The sequence below is a fragment of the Anomalospiza imberbis genome, chromosome 3 (genome assembly GCF_031753505.1).
Source record: "Anomalospiza imberbis isolate Cuckoo-Finch-1a 21T00152 chromosome 3, ASM3175350v1, whole genome shotgun sequence".
Lineage (NCBI taxonomy): Eukaryota > Metazoa > Chordata > Aves > Passeriformes > Viduidae > Anomalospiza > Anomalospiza imberbis.
The window spans coordinates 18307302-18325272 of NC_089683.1; the positions used below are offsets into that span (position 1 = coordinate 18307302).

At 38.5% G+C, this 17971-nt stretch overlaps 1 protein-coding gene across 5 annotated transcripts in view; it reads right to left on the reverse strand.

Moving 5' to 3' along the window:
• Nucleotides 1-6959: 6959 nt before the first annotated feature.
• COLEC11 (collectin subfamily member 11) overlaps nt 6960-17971 on the reverse strand; it is a 40363-nt gene continuing 29351 nt past the window's right edge. For 2 of the 5 annotated variants that reach the window (XM_068183521.1, XM_068183522.1), the window contains exons 4-7: nt 12108-12179; nt 11341-11394; nt 9583-9678; nt 6960-9422 (exon numbers count right to left, since the gene is read on the reverse strand). In XM_068183521.1, coding sequence (XP_068039622.1) covers nt 9013-9422; nt 9583-9678; nt 11341-11394; nt 12108-12179 — 632 coding nt within the window. In that variant the 3' untranslated portion in view covers nt 6960-9012. The remainder of the gene's footprint in view (nt 9423-9582; nt 9679-11340; nt 11395-12107; nt 12180-17971) is intronic. The other 3 variants (XM_068183523.1, XM_068183524.1, XM_068183526.1) reach the window with 3 other exon arrangements.

Genomic DNA, 17971 nt, shown 5'->3' on the forward strand with positions numbered 1-17971 from the left:
TAGACATCTAAAATAAGACAGATGAATCATATCCTGAATGCACTTATTTCTCCCCACAGACTAGAGAGACATGTGACTAGCTCAGATGCATATGTAGGCAGTGCTGATGTTTAAAACTGGAGGAGACAACTGCCAACCACCAGACCTCAGCCAAGGTCTCTGGCAAACCCAGAAGGCTGAACTGATTATCATGATGGACTCAGTTCAGTTGCCTCATGCAGAGGTGCTTTGTGCCCTAGGCACCCTAGTACATCCAAGACATTCAGCAAATTTATTCACTGGCCTGTCCCCAAGGGATGCAAACTTTGACCTCACTTATGCAATCTACCAAGTCAGACTGCCCACTGCAGTGCTGCTCCCAGTACAGCAACCCTACACACTGTCACAGCAGATGAGCATCCTCCATCACAAGATTGGTAATGAAGCAGGGATAGAGATCATGCAGATCTTATCCTGTATCTTAGAGATCCTATCCTGTAAGAATAAGCCAAAAAACAGTACCTAGTTTGAAGACCTTTTTTAAAAAAAAGAAACCTTCAGGGCAATTAGAGGTAAAACAGGCTTACCAGAACCCTTAACAGTAAGGAGCAGCCCAGTTAATTATTCTCCATGTTTGTTTCCCTTTAATCCTTTTTAACATGTAATACTATTTTCTTATTTTCAAGACTAATTTCACACACAATACCTCAGTTAATACTGATTTCCATTGTGAGGTTTTTTGATTTCTTCTCATTTTAACTACATACCTAGCAATAAACCTAGTCTGCATAATCATTATCATACTCCTTAAGACCTTTAAAAATTTCATAACAGGTTTAAAGATTCCCCTCTGTAATCTTATGACAAATGATTCTTCCCTGCCTGCTCACTATTAAAAATGGATTTCTGTGAATGCACTTATATGTAGTCTCCAGTCACACATATACATTACTTGTTTAAATAGCAAAGGCCTTTTTTACTTCCTAAATCCCATCTCTGCATGAACAAGTAAAGAGTAATGGAAGCAAAATACAGCCATTGGGAGAAAAAACATTATACTTCGCATACATGCAAAAATAAAGCATGCAGAACCCATCCAGCAGAAAAAGTGGGATGCACAAGACTCTGTTGCCCAGTTTTGTCTTTCCCTTTCTTGCTTCCAGGAGAGCCAGGACAATGTTGAGTGGTTTTGAAAATTCTTTCTTTATCCCTGGTTAGTGATTTCAACAATGGAGGGGAAAGGCATAGAATCAGTGTGGGATTAAATATAAATATGATCAAATATAATTTACACTCAAATCACAGCAAAGCTGACTCAAAATGACATGGATGGAAAATGTTCTCTTCTAGAGTGAGAAGTGATCTAATGGTCCCTTTTCCCTGCAGCCAGCATAACATCAGCTGGACATCACAGAGCAGGTGAGTTGTTCAGTGGGCAATCCAGAAGAAAGGCTGGTTTCCTATAGTATCCATCAGTATTAGTTCATGTCTTCAGTGCCTAGAAAGGACAATTTTTCATCAAGTCTTTTCCTGTGGTTAGGATGGCTCTCTGATGTTTAACAGCAGGCGCGTTCCCACTGCAGCCATCTCCTGAAGAGGAAGATCTTTCTTTACTACCCATTCACATTTTTACATAAAGTGTTTTAAAACTGCAAATCCCAGAGACTTTATGTCACATCTGGTTGACAATGGCTAAAAGGTTCAAAAGTTATTTTAAGGAAATATACCATACAATCACATTAGTTCTGTTTTTCAAACACCAGGTTAACACAGCTGATCAAAGGAGCAGTCAGCACCTGAGGCAGGCCCTTCTTGAGAATGATCTACAAGTGGCACTAAAACCAGAGATGTGGGCCTGTGAAAAATTGGCCAAAAAGCCTCAGACCAGGTGTCTCTGGTCAGCTGATAGGGGACATGCCACAGTACAGCCTGGGGTCAGCAAACTCAGGCCCTGCTTTACCTGAGCTTCAAGGTTAATGGCCACTGACTTCTCATCTGTTAGAATCCAGCCCACTTCGGTTTAAGTTAAAATCATAAAGCAGATTTGTCTCATGGGTTAGATTTGTAGATATTCTATTTATTATAAAGCAAAAATATGTTAAAACATATTTTCAAAGAATCCTTTTTATGTTGCTTATGGTTCAAAACAACTGCACAGGCAAATCAATTCCCAAGAAACTACAGTATATAAGCAACACACGTAATTAACTTCACTTTGGGTCTGACCAGATGCAAAAGGAAGATAAGCTTTAAGAAGGAAACTGGGGGCACTGTGTAAACCAGAACAGCAGTCTCAAAGAATATTTTTTAAGAGAGATGTAACAACTGAGTGTTAATCATGAGGTTAACACATATAGCTGTAACGCATTTATACTTTTGCAACACAAGTTTAAGGGATAAAGCACTTTATCTTCCATTTTCAGAAGCTGTAGACAAAAATCAGGACCAAAAAGGAATTCCATGAATCAAGGCTAACTGTAAGTTTTCTGCTAACCCAGCTGGGGATATTTGGAAAAGGTAGCAAACTTTACCTAATATGTCACATGTTGGATTTATTTATGTAGACCAGAAGAGTAGTAATGCTGGGGAATAAGCAGGCAGTTGGATTAAGTAAAACAAGCTAACAAGTATATGTACAGGGCATTTTGTAATAAGGAAATTGCATTTCTTTGCATTTTTCTACCTCCTTTTATTTCTGTGTTTTACAAACACAGAAACACTTTCCCTCTTGCAGGATGACCATATCATTCATTTCATACTAAAGAATAAAGCAGGAACAAAGTTGGATTTGTTGTTCTTTAGGTATGCAAGAAATATTTTCTTCACTAGATGGCACCCTGTCTTCTCCTATGGATAAACGTTGAACACAGCAAAAAGCAAAGGTTTATTTTTCACAGAAGAATATAAAATGATAGAGGACTTATTCTTTGTGTTGAATGCTTTTACTGCTTCTTTTGTGTTCTACATTATACCCCTTGTGTACTTGCAAGGATAAAGTTTTGCATCGTAGACCTACTTCAATTATTTTACATTCAATATTTGTCTCAAAACTGATTATTGCTCAGAAATCTTCATGAGAGATGTACCCATTACAGTGGCTCAGACTCTGAATAACATTTGAAGTGCTCAGAATAAATTATAAAGATAAAAATACTTCTCTTTCTTTCTTTCCAAAATAAGCATAGATCTGGAATTGATGACAATACTCTCTCAAATCCTCAGCAGGTATAAATCAATTTGGCTTCACTGGAGCTGATTGATGCCAGGTGAAGATCTGCACCTGCAATTTAGATGCTGGCCTGTAGAGCACAGCTTGACTTGTTTTCTTTTTCTTCACTCCAAGGCATGATAATTAAGCTCATTTGGGCACTCTTCTCACTTCTTAGTCAAAACTCCCACCTGAGAATTGGACTTAAAATCAGTGCACGTCTCCTTGTAATAATTCAAAATAATCTTTCACAAAGGAAAAAAAATTAAAATAAACAAAAAAAAAGAAAGCTGACTAAAGTAAAGACTTCAGAGCTCGAAAGTCAGTTATTCAATACAATATCAGTGATTACATATGGTAACTGATGCAAGCAGAAGCAAATACCACTCACTCCTTCATTTTTACTCTTACTGCCACTAGATGATAGTATGGTAACACCTGTATTGTTCAGCTGCACACCAGACCTTCTGTTGCTGAATTCCTGGCAGCACTCACACTTTTATATGTAAAGAATATCCAGAAGCTCATCAATACTACATAGCTAGCCTTTGAATAGCAGTGCTTAATTATATCCCCTGTGATTTCATCCATTAATATACCCAAAGTGTGGTGGATGCTATTATTTGTCCATAGACCCAAACTGGGCTTTATTTAGGTACAGATATTAGGCTAAATTGGTCACCTCACTCTATTTTTGTGAGTTACACATCCAGAGCTATAGTGAGACATTTTGACAGAAAGGGCAAGATAATTACATTTCCCTAGCAGGAAGCAGGAGAATGGCTGGAGGTAACATTTACATTCTGCCTCATGGGCATCCCACTCACTGCCAGTTCTCCACTCGCTGCTTCTTCCACCTTTTCCATTTTGTGCTCTCCCTCTTGAGAGGATTCCCTCCTCATCCAATAGAAAAGCTCTGAGCTAGGAGGAGACTCACATCCGGAAAAACACATTGAGCACACAACTGCGTCCTCTCCACAAACCCTTTCTCTCCCATTTCACAGAGTTTGTACTCTCCTATAACGGTAAAATTAAAACCAAACAGCTTTCTCACAGCTACTCTGTAAAGTAAATAGTCAAAACCCTTCACTGCACAATTATTTCCCTAGGTAAATCTTAAAGCTCTGGTTTCTTTTTACCCAGAATAACATGATCAGTTTTTTTCTTGGTAAGCTGGACTGACTCTCTCTCGTCAGGAATATGCACTCCAGTGGAGCAGTGAGTGGCCAGCTCCAGTTTTGCACAATACCTTCCCCATCACAGCCAGTTTTACAAGCACTTCCAGGTCCCCACAGTGGAAAAAAATCCCATCTCTTCATCCGTAATCTGTGGCAGACATGTAGAGAGATGAACCTGTTGGCACCACAGGCAAGACAAAAATTGAAAATGAGAATCTCCAGTGAAGAGACATCAGCCCTTGGTCCAACAAAGCCTAAGGGGATGCAGTTCAGAAAGTGCAAAGGGTAAAGTCACACATCATTGCATTGTTGGCTAATTCTCTTCTCGAAGATTTGATTCAGCCATGACCATCACAAGTCACTGAGTGTCCCACAGGGATATAAACCTAGGGGAAACCCTGAACTTCTGCTTTACTTTGATAAATTTTTTATTTAAGTCAGGATGAAAATATATTTGTAACATTTGAAGGTTTCAAAAGGCTTGTATTTATCCTATCTAATGATTGGTTTGGACATTTGGAATAGTGCATAAACTACTAGTTATATGGCATAGTACTTAAATGAATAATCTTCATAATCAGTAAGAATATCTTCTATGTAATGTAGGCTGAACTATCTATTGTTTTGTACTCAAGGCATTTATAGTGTCATAGCAGGCCCAGGAGGAAAAACAATTCCAATGTCACAGTCTTTCAGCATGTCAGAAGTCTCAAAAAGATAACTTGTTCCCATTGGAAATCAAGACCAAAAAAATAAAGTAAAATATATAAAACATTATACAGATCACTGTTATTGACACGGTGTAAAATATATTAACAATATTATAAAAATCAAATCCCTTTATGGGTCAAAATAATGGTTTAGAGAAAAATTCTAAAAGTAGACATCTTGAAAAATGTCTACTTAAATTCTTCCTCTGTTGTGAAACTTCATCATATTTTACAATTAAAATTATTTTAATATCATCTTTCACTTTTCGTCAAGAACTGTAACAAAAAGAGGTCCAATGAACTGCAATTTTGAAAAGCATATTTGAACTGGCATTTCCAGAGCTTATGAAAAATGAAGCACTCCATTTTACTTACATGAATAAGGATGCTCTATCCCACATATGAATATTATTTTTTTTACAGTTCTTCTCTGTGATATAAGAATGTTTAAAACTCACAGTCAGGGAGAAGTTCTGCTGCTAACAAACCTGCAGCCAACCCATTTTTCCAGGGATAATCATGTCAGCTCTCAGAGCACAGTGAGGAGCAGCTGGTTCACGAGGGATGGTGAGCCAGGAGCTGAGCAGAATAACAAGGCAAGTGGGAGCAGCACCTTCCACCGAGCAGTGAGGTTGTGGAGTGGCAAATCTGGATGGTGATCAGGACCAGACGTGATCCAGTGCTCTCTCTAGATGTCCAGAGTGAGTCAGAGCTCTAACAGGCAGCGGAGCTCCCCTTGGAGTCAGCCAGTTAAACGCTTTATCTTCACCAAGCCCCCTCCTAGAAGGGTGGTGCACGTCTGCCCTGACATCAATACTGCAACACACAGCCCTAGCAGCTAAAGGTGCAGAGTACAGTTGAATGAAATCCACCTTTTATGTGAATAAGTCATTCAAAACATGAATGGGTGACTACATTAAAAAAAACAATTGCTATTGTTGTCTTTTTAAAATGCCAAAGAATGCCCTTTATTCAATAATAGAATAAATAAGGGCTATGGGGATATATTTATGAGGAAAAATTATCCATCAAAAATAGAGAATATAAGAATAGCCTGAGAAACACCTGTGCTTGCCAGACAGACATGTTCCAAAGGCTTCTGCAGAGCTACAGAAAATGAGTAATTCTATTACAATTGCAGGTTTTAATGCATATGGAAAACACTCCAAGTAAAATTATCATTCATTTCATTTTTTAAAAAAAACAATAGTTCCAAATTCCAGGGAGAATAATGGAAACCTTACCAAGCATGTCAGCAGGCTTCATGCAGGTTGAGCACTACATGCAACATTGATTTCTGCCTCCAGCAAAAGTCTACCAACAGGCATCAGCAACTAGAGGGTGAAAGAAATTATGGAGGGCTCATTCATTTCCAATGCCTCCATCATTTCCCACCCAGTTCCTCAGAGGGGTAAATATCAGATATGCTGTTGTTGCCCCTCGCAGGACAGCAACAGACCTTACACACTAGCCTTGCTCCCTCTGCCCAAATGTTGAAATAAGGGTGGCTGCAGCCAGTGTACAGGTATCTGACAATGAAACTAATTTAGTTTCTACCTCACATATAAAGCACTGCAAAAAAATATCCCGAAGAACATGAAAACCAGGAAAAATATATGTTTTTCCATTGCTTTTACTTTTTATCCTAAATTTTAATAGAAATTGAGACTGTTTAAATGATACACATATCGAGGAAATCTTTAAAACCTGGTGTGACTTCAGCTAAAATAGGAGCATTTGGCATCTCAAAAAGCTTCCTATCTCCCTAAAAGGCTTCTTTTCATCTTTCTGAGGAAATTGAACAATACAACAGAAACCTTCAAAACCTAGGTGAAAAACAGAAACTTCAGTACACATAATGAGGGAGCTTCAAATATCTGTATCTCAGGTTTGGACTGTTTTAATATAGCAACAATGATTTGATAAAAGTATGTTGGAGATTTAAATGGTTTCTGAGGATTTCTATAGCAGGCAGGAAACAATCATGATATTCAAAAGGCACTACTCTAAACAAATTACTCTGCTGGAATTGTTAGCTCCCTGCAAATTCTATAGAGTCTTTGAATATTAGTGTAGAAAGGCATTCACATTATTTAATAGATTTCAATATGCAGTTGGAAGAATGACTAACACACAGGTATCATACCTGTCTTTATTAAAAGAAAATAAAGCAATCAAAGAACCCATTCATTTTGAGTGATTTCTCTGGAGCTGGGCTGATAATCAAATACTATAGGATACCATAGTACTGCTAGTGATCTTCAAAATTAAAGCAAACATATATATATAAAGGAGTGAGATTTACAGAGTAAATATATCAAACAAAACAGTTTGTTCTCTTAGGTATATAAATCAAACAATGTCAGCATCTGTGGATATGAACAGCATTGTACGGTCATTGATTGTTTACGTGCCACAGCACAGCAGAGTTCATAGGAGTTGGTTTCCATGTTGTAAGGAAATCTCTGGGACCACATGCCATATCCACTGTGGATATCCTATATGCCAATCTGCCATAATGATCAGAAATACATTTTGACCAGAATGTTATGCAAGGATCATTTATCCTTAAAAATCATTTTAAACACTGTGCAAGTTATTCCTAAAGAAACACAGAGATTTTGCAAATTTTTTTGACTTTTCTATGCCTAACAGTGAGATGAGGTGGCATGCAACTGGCTCCTGGGAAGATTTAAAGTAACTCATAATTTCTTTTGTGAAATTATGCTGGGATGTTTTTTTAAATATACATCACATTTTCCATCACATGCAATTGTAAATTTGGTACATAAATTATTTGTGCAAAGTTATTTATTACTGCTATATACACAGGAAAATTTTGGAAACTTTTCTGCTTTTCAGGGGATTATTTTAACAATCTGTGTAAACATTTAAGCTGTTTTCTTACTAAAAGGAACTGATTGCTAATTTATTTTCATGAGCTTAATTGCATATATATGAAGTCTGCCTTAAATTTTGGAAGGCTGATATTTTTGCCTGTTTTGTAACAAGATGCACCAAGATTATCTAAAAAAAATGTGAAATGTTTACTTTAGGGAATTATTTAGTATCTGAAATACGTAATGTACATGTACTGAATGATTTTCAACAAAGGAATGCAGAAAACTGAATTGTTACTTTTACATTTAGCCAACCCCAAAACACCATCTGGATGGAAACCATCAACACTAAATTATAACAATTGTCATAGCATAGAATCATGGAATCATAGAATAGTTTGGGTTGGAAGAGACCTTAAAGATTATTTAGTTTCAACCCCCTGCCATGGGCAGGGACACCTTTCACTAGACTTTGTCCTCCCTCAGCACTAAAATTCAGTTTACTTAAATGCTCTTTGGTCATACATCTGTGAATAGATCAATGAAGAAACACTACAAAATTGGTAGGAATCATGACTTTTGGTTTGCTTTGGCCAGTTAAAAAAAAATAAAGTTGTAACATTCAAAAAACCTACAGTAATATTTGTACTTATTGACTGGAGTATACAAAATATGTCTTGTTGCCAAAATATCCCTGTAGCACTACAAGTAATTAACATTTATAACTACAAATTGTATTAAGATAAAAGAATATCAGGAATCTAATTCTAACCATTCTAACAACTAGAAGCCAAATTCTGCCTTCCCTTACAGTCATGTAATCACATTTGTTAACTGTTGTAAGGGCAAAATATAGCCCCAGAGCACATTTTTATCTAAATAGATATATTTTCCTACATAAAAAAAAGCCAACAAAGCACCTTATTACTGCTCTTCCCTTCTGAAGGGTAATTCTGATATTTGAAATACCTAAACTGTATTTACAGCTGTACAACCCTGACGCCACATACTTGCAAAATTTCACTTGTACTCTATAAACATGGAGCAACTTGTACAATTGTCTTTAACATTTGTCTTACAATAAAGAGCAGAGCAGCTTAGACATTTTCTTTGTCAAATTCACACACAAAATACATGGTAATGTGACAGGCAACATCATTCCAGCCCCCAGACGCCACCATCTCCACACAGTCCTCCTCGTCGTAAGCGTTGTTGGGCTCCCCGCTGCGCCATTTGTTGAAGGTCTGCATGGGCGACCGGTCAGAATAGACAAAATTCCCCTCTTTCTCCAGGTCGTTAATCCCAATGAAGACTCTGGTGAGCCCAGCTTGGTTGATGTACGAGGCAATCAGGTTGTTGGCAGTCTCATCCTTGGGCATGCTCAGCGTCCCTCCTCGTCCGTGGCAGTACAGCTGGGCTTCCTTGTACCTCTTCTCCTCCTTCACCAGCAGATAGATCTTATTGTCTGTCTCACGCACGCCGGCGACAGCTGCGGGGGAGGGCAGTGCTGAAAAGTGAGCACTCGCATTTCTATAAACCAAGTCACTGCACACCCCAAAACAGCTTCACAAATCAGATGTGGAATGGTGGGTGACACTCTTTACGAGTGATTACACCGATAAAATGAGGCAAAAAGAAAGAAAAACACTTATATAAAATTAACCTACCATTTTTTATGAATTTTAGCTCTGTCATCAGCTGGGCTACTTGAATATCCATTTCACCAATAGCCTTCCTTAGCTGACTGCACTCACAAGGGATGCCTGGAAATTATATAGATACACACAAATGAAAAACCTACCTAATTTCAACAATTATCTCAACAATTTTATGGAAAGGCCCAGCATGACAGCCCTGGAGAAAGCTGTCTTGCAAGTTACAGACAGAAAATTAGAGACTTTACTACCCTGCACCACTATATGATTCTCAGGGGTGTCTGGGCCTGTGCAGAACAGCTCAGTTCACATCCTACAAATATTCCATCCTGAATGATTAGCACTAACCTAAGCAAAGATAGATAGTCTCTGCAAAACATCCACAATATTTTTAACTAAAAACATTTTCCAAAAGTTCCCATTTTCAGTAAAATTATTTTCTTTAGTTTTCTCAAAGATTTCTTTCACAGCAAAAAACATTGCTTACAAGTTCTTCCCAAGGAACATATCACAGCAGATCCAAAATTCCAACCACACATTTCACATAATTACCTGCAAAATGCAGTTCTGTGTGTTTGAAGGTACAGAATTTACAATACTTCTGACAATAAAATTAGACAATAGAAAATCATCTATTAACCCACATTGGTATAGGTTTGACAAAGATAATCTGACTGTGAATACTAAAAGAATACTTGGTACATCTCTGACCACAAATCTCAAAATGAGGATCAATTACCATTTGCATTTATTACAGTTTGCAGTTCTGTATGCAATTATTAAAATCTGCATTGGACCTCCAAATTACCCTGCTCAGTTGTGCAAGTCAGTCTAAGCACAGGGTACTTGCCCTGCCAGACCATGCATGCTGGCCGGGTGCACAGCACACTGGCTCAAGAGTTAGAGTGACAAATTGTCTTCTCATGAGAAATCTAATCTGTGCACCTCCAATGCACTCTGCCAGGAAGGGATGAATTCAGTCCAATCCAAACCTGCCACTCTTGCAAGGCTTGCCCTTCTTACACTAGGCTGTTTCTCTAGAACATCTATATACCTCTGGAAGAACCAGGTACCTCCATATGAGAATCTGAAGAGAGGGTGACGAGACCGAGCCAGGCTCTGCTTGGTGGTGCCAAGCAATAGGACAAAAGGCAGAAATTGATGCACAGGAAGCTCCTCCTGAACATGAGGAAGAACTTCTTTAGTGTGTGGGTAACTGAGCATGGGTACAGGTTGCCCAGAGGGGTTGTGGAGTCTCCCTCACTGGAGATATTCAAGAACTGTCTGGACACAATCCTGAGTCATGTGCTCTGGGATTACCCTGCTTGAGCAGAGGTTGGACCAGCTGACCCAATGTGGTCCATTCCAGCCTGACTCATTCTGTTATCTGTGTTCTTGACAATCTCCTGCTCCTAGAACTATAATCCATGGATGGGCAGGAGCATCCAGCCTGCCCTTTTGCGTTGACTGGTAGACAAAAAGAGTTATGCAGAGACATCCCTTTGCCCTGGTGATGAATGATTCAGTCAGTCTGACTTAGTTCCCACTAGGCTTCTGGAGAGATTACTCCTTGGAGAAAGTATGAGATACTGTTTTAGCATATACACTCCAAGTCCAGCAACTGCTGCAACTTCAATGATTTTAAGTCCTTTGAAAATATCACAGTGAAATATTACAGTACCAATAATTCATTATTTCCCCCAGTATGTAAACAGATGTATTTTTAGTGATGAAAAGTCTTTCACATAAACAAGGTGTGTTATGGATTACCTGGGTCACCATTAGGACCTGGTGGTCCTATGTCACCATTATCTCCTTTTTCACCTGAAGACATAAAAAATAACATAATGTTAATGCTGCCTTTTCTGTCAATACTTCATTTAGCATTTATTTTTTTCTCAAGTAAAATTCAAATGTGGAAAGTAGAAAAATGCCCAAGCAAAAATAAAGATTTTTCTGTCCTAGTCATTCCATAACAAAGGCCAGCCATACCTATGAAACTTGAACCCAAATAACATGTATCAATATCCACTTCTTGACATTTATAAACTTCACAGAACCAGTAAATTCAGATGCTGTAGAGGGAAAAGGGCTGGATATACCTAAATTTTGAATAATGATCTAGATGATTAGGTAAACACTGGTCCAAATGACTTAACCAAAGTCACGTAGGAAGCCTATGAAGTAGTCAACATAAGAAAACACATGTTCTAGCTCTTAAAAGTCTGCCAAAGTACAACACATCTTCCCATCTTCTTTAACTGTCCACACTCGTGTGACAGTGCAAAGTTCTTTATTTATCCTCAAACCAGGACACTCACAGTGCTTTAAGACAAAATATACTGCTGTAACAGCAAAAGGTAACTACTTGAAAGATCTCAGTGACCTGGCTGACTACAGTGTGATAAAATTCCTACTAAGGTAAACTGTGAGGCTTGTTAGCCATTCTTTTCAAGCCCCTAAACTTTTCTCAAATAGAAATGATCACACATTTTTCACATGAAACACAAATGGAGAAATAATTGAATTAAACATACCTTTTGAACCAATAGGACCAATTTTTCCATGCCGTCCTATGCTGCCTTTCTGTCCTTTGTCCCCCATTTCTCCTAAACATAACAGAAGGATGAAAGGCACAAGGTAGCAATGCAGTCTGGTTCATTCAGAGTCTACTATGTTTGCAATGTCAGTTTTTACAATGAACAAAACCATGCTATATCCCAAATATTCACTGAACTCCTGAGGTCTAGCTCAATCCTTGTGAAGAGCTTACATATAGCAACCTAGACAGTGATTTTATCTTTGCTAAACAATTGACATTAACAAGGCATGAATGTGTAATTGTCAACACCTCTTGTCTGAAAACCACTGGAAAAGCTTTTGCAAACTTCTTTCAGCTGATCATGACAGGATTATGTTGAAAATACAGAGGATTGCTGCATTCAAACACAGATTAGCAGATCAAAACTATCATGGAGCTGAGAAGACCTAAAGGATCCAAGCACAACTGACATTTCTTAATGACTTATTTATACAATATAAATACTGTCAAATGAGATAGGTTTCCCTCTGTACCACACTTTTAAAGGAGAGGGGGTATGGAGAAACTACAGGAATGAATGCCTTCTGAGGCTCCTATCCTGCAGAAATCCCAGCCCAAACCTGCTTTAGAAAATATTTGTGAAGTTGTTTTCAATGACTGTTGAAAAGATTGCTTCTTTGCTGAAACCAACATCTGCTATGCTCTGGTTGACTACACAGGTGCAAGGAAACAATGAGACAAGCTAGAAGGAAAATCCACCAGAGGGATCCAGCAACTGGACTTGTGCAAACTGTCATAGCTCAACCTTGGCTGTGGATCTATGACAAATGAAGATCTGTTGCCCCCTGTTGCTACTGCATCTGGACAGACATATGTATTTTTGAAAGCTGAATAATGTTATTATCCATTTTTTAATTACCTTTAACTTAAATGTGAAATCAATAACAAGTTTCAGAATACAAACTGATCACTTCTGGGCTAAGAGACGTTATATCTATTACTCCATGACGTCTCAAGTAAACCCTGTCACTTGATGGCATGAGCGAGAAAGAAACAATTTCCTCTGAACTGAGAGAAGCTAAAAGTGTGTGGTTTGTTGGTCTAATTAATTATTGGCAAGTCCTACAATCAATCATTTTCCTTTGTTTCTAACAAGTATAAAATTCAAACACTACTGGACACAGGCTTTCACCAGAAAACAAAAAATATTTTTTATCTATTCCAACTGGGAGTACCACCCTGTAATGAGTTTATCAAGTTGCTCTGAAGATGATGTCCCTTGCTTTGAATATTAATGAATTGGGATTACCATTAAAGATTATCAGAAGTTTGAATTCTTTCTCTTTTCAGACTGCTACACCTGAAATTAAATAAACTCATTGATCTAATGCATAAATAAAATTAAATATATAAAATTATTTCACTTTCTTTCTTGTAGAAACTGCCCAGAAAATGAACTGCTTCTTAACCACAGCCAGTAAAACCCATGTGCTCTGCTCAGAAGTAAAAGGAAAGTGTGTTATCTCAAGCAATGAAGACATACATTAAATCTCCTTTCCTCATTAAAAGAATTGTTCACATTTGGGTTTCTCTTACAGTGACTAACCCCTGCTTCCACTCCAGGGGCTTGCTTATTCTGGTTCTTCTGCAGAATAAATCACAAAGTTTCAAGAGAGATCCATCTGCCTTGAGGGGTTCAAAAGTTTTAATACCTTTTATAAAGCCCTTTTTAGTGGCCCTATGATTGTCAAAAATGCAGTCTGAGGAGTCTTAATGAAATCAGGAAGTGATAGCTGGAAAGAAATGGGGACAATAAAAGAAATTAAGTCTCCATAGACCAAAAATAGGAAATCAAACACAAAGAGTGAATAGAGAACTGAAGAAAGTCATCTGTCATCTTTCAGATGAAGGTGGCATACATTGGAACCAATTATAGAAGATTTAAAGGATTTGGGAAGGAACAGTAGACAAGAAAATTCTAAATTATCTTCTTGGTGGCTGTTTCAGGCCCACAAACAAGTGAAGAAATAAAATTCCAGAAATGAATGGTGGGCTGCAAAACAAGTGAAAAAATTAGGGGTTTCACTCTGTGCCATATTATAAATGGGGGTCACAGCGTATGGGCAATCTCATTAGGATTAGTTGGAACAGAAAAGAAGGTATAAAACTACCTAGAAAAAGGCATCAAAAAAACAAATCTAGCAGAAATGCAAATTCGCCATGACACAGACAAATTTAATCAAATCACGTTAAAAAGAAGAGAGCAGTAGTTTTCTTCCCAAACTTAAGATTTGATTTTAAGACAAATCAAATCAAACTCATGATTTGACATAGAGGACATCACAGTCACCTACCTAACAAGGAAAGTAGAAGTGTACCATACCACACCAAAGGCCTCTTGAATCTAGTGCCATCTTTTACAGCAATCTGCAGAGGATACTTAGGAAGAGAACATAATATATAGATGAAGATTAAAAAGTCTTTCCCCCAGTGCACCTCAATAGTTTCGCACCAGTCAGCATTCCCAATGCAAATAGCTAGCCTGACTTGAATGAGAATGATATTTTTAAAGGATATAACAATGCTGTAGTAGTAATCTACATTCAGGACACTTCATTAAAAAAAAAAAAAAAAACTATTGGCAACTGGAAATCAGAAAATTCCAAATATGTCAGCAGGCTACAGAACTGCTTTACACTGAAAAATCTGAATTATCCACACCAACGAAGGTCAGCAACTGGTGAGGGAACAGTGGCTACAAGAAGTTACATCTCATAATAGAATAATGAAATGGGCTGAGTTGGAAGCAACCTTAAAGATCATCTAGTACCAACCCTCTTCCATGGGCAGGGACACCTTCCACTAGACCGGGTTACTCAGGGCCCCATCCAACATGCCCTTGAACACTCTCTGAAGGATGGAAAATCCATAGCTTCTCTGGGAAACTTGTTCCAGTGTCTCACCATCCTCACACTAAATAATTTCCTCCTTATATCTAATCTAAACCTGCCCTCATTTAGTTAAAGCCATTCTTCCCTGTCCTATTATTCCATGCCCTTGTAAAAAAAAAAAAGTAAAAAAAAAAAAAAAGCCTTTCCAGCTTTCTTGTAGGTCCCCTTTACTGGAAAATGTTCTAAGGTCTCCCTGGAACCTTCTCTTCTGCATGTGGAAGAAGCCAAACTCTTTCAGCCTGTCTTCAAGGCAGAGGTGTCCCATCCACCTCTGATCACCTTTGTGGCCATCCTCTGGACTTGCTCCAACAGGTCAATGTCCATTTTATGTTGGGGGCCCCAGAGCCAGGGCTGTCATGAGAGCAAAGTAGAGTGGGAGAATCACTTCCCTCAACCTGCTGCCGATATAGCCCAAGATGTGATTGGATTTCTGGGCTGCAAGGGCACATGGCCAGCTCATGTTGAGCTTCTCTTAAACCAATACCCCCAAGTTCTTCACCTCCAAGCTCCTCTCAATCCATTTTCTGCCCAGTCTGTATTTGTGCTTGGGATTGCCCCAGCCCTGCTGCAGGACCTTGCACTTGGTCTTGTTGAATTTCATGGGCCCATCTCAAGCCTGTCCAGGCCCCTCTGGGTGGCATTCCTTCCCTCCAGCATGTTGACTGTGCCACATGGCTTGGTGGTCTCAGTAAACTTGCTGAGGGTGCACTCGGTCCCACCGTCTGTGTCACCAACAAGGTTAAACAGATATTCTTGTATGAATGAGCAGTGCATAATCAGAGGAGGCATTTTATATAGCTGGGGCAAATCAATTTCACCCAGCATTAGCCATCCTAAAGTTAGGGTTTTTAGTCCAAGATATTTATCTAAAGTCCCACACCAGGCAGTGGAAAAATAAGCACCTCTCAGTAGTGATCCATCCCACTCATATTAGACAGGTATCATAACCAGATTAGTTAGAAAATTTGCAAAGGAAACTAGAGCTAGTGAGAAAAAATCCAATCTAGAAAGGCAACAGAAATGTTTAAAGGATTTATAAGTACATTCAAAGCCAAAATGAAAATAGTGCAGTATATTCTTGAATGAAGGAGCTTCTATTCGGAGGCAAGCAAAGACAAATAACAGCCCTTATGAAACATTATCTTGCTAGAATTATGTTAACAACATATTAGCAAGCTTCTTCAAACCAGTGGTCCCTCTAGCCCAAGACTTTGTTTCCTGTGATGGCAGCAGAAGTTGCAGTCCAGGAAGATCCCACGACCACAGTCACTATCTGCAGGTGGAATTGCTGGCTCTGTCCCCAGCAGCTTCAGAGAGTGCCTCCTAGTTCAGGTATGATGGGATCTGGTGATTCTGTAATCTTGATTATAAGCCTCCTCAGACTACTCTGTACAGATGCAAGAGTCTCAGTCTGTCCAGTTTCTCCTTATGAGGCAGCTCCTCTTTTTCACATTTTTGGTGCCCATCTCTTACCTCTCAAGTCCTTCTTGAGAGACAGAGGCCAGAAGAACATTCTTGAGACAGTGCATATCAGGCTTTTGTACCCAACAAAATCAACTGCAAAAAGAAGCTTCCTTTTTTGTCCTTTGTCCTTTTGTCATCCTTTTGTGATGATGGGCAGTGCTCTCTTGGCCTTGGGACTCTTGATAATGACTTCAGAGCAGTCCTTGAGTTTTAAGTGACAGTTTGGGGTTTTGGCATCATTTAAGTATAGATTAAATCATGCATCCCTAATTTCCCTAGGCAATATATTTATTTACATTGAAGCCCATCTGCCACTTTTTTGCCCACTCAGTTTAGCAGGATTTTCTCAAAATCCTATTGAGTTCAGGTGGAACTGAAAGGCAGTTTTGAACCAGATACCCACTTTGTGAATTCACAGCTGTCAATGTCAGGACTTTTATATGGAATACTGCCTGCAGCACTCCTTAGCGAGCAATAAATTCATGTAGAAATTGACTCAGAAATGCAAAGGATTGATTGATTACATATTAATGAGCAATCAGTAATAATAAAATATAAATTAAGATATTATTACCTCTTTTTAGAATTTGATTATACAAATGACTGAGCACTCTGGCTCCAATCCAGTTAAATTAATGAGTCTTCTCTTCTACTTAAGAGGCTGTGCCTGTATTAGTAAACTAAATGCCTGGGACTATTCCCTGGCAGTGGGAACCAGGTAGTCAAGAATGGGGTATCACTCCATGATACTAAATTTTCTTACCCTTCAAGCAAGGATAATCTTGCAAGCTGCTCATTGTGTTAGCTCCCAAAATAGGCCCAAGAATTGCCTGGGAAAGTGTTAGCTGGCAAAAACCAAAATCACTGTGCTAACACTGCAAAAGTAGAGATCATTGAGTTCCAAGCCCAAGAACAGTATGTGAGACTCTATCACATAACATTATAGTTGTATAAAAATTAAGTACAATGTATAAAGGCTGAAATTAAAATACTAAAATAATATAGATTTTAAATGGCTATGGATCTAAGAAAATTGAAATATATTGAAGAATATAATTTTAATGTTCTGTTCCTTTGATGTTACATTCCAAGTGTAAATCCACTTTGCCCTTCTTATTTTGATTGCTGTAAGGCACTCTGGGAATATTCACAGGATGGTACTGTTACTGAACTATTTGTGTGGAATTTGAAAACATGGAAGCTATGGCCTCAACAATGTGCATCAGGACTCATTTAAATAACTAAGTTTACTCCCAACAGGGGAGAGCACAGTACAGCCATCAGTGCAAGTGGGGAAAGTTAATTCTGTGAACTTCACAGCCCAAAAGGTGCACTGCAGTACACACTGTTTTCATCTGAAACAGCCATTGTACTCGACCCAGCGCTCCATGAGGCCGACACAGTTTTATATTCTGCTGACATGCCATGCATCATAATTGACCTA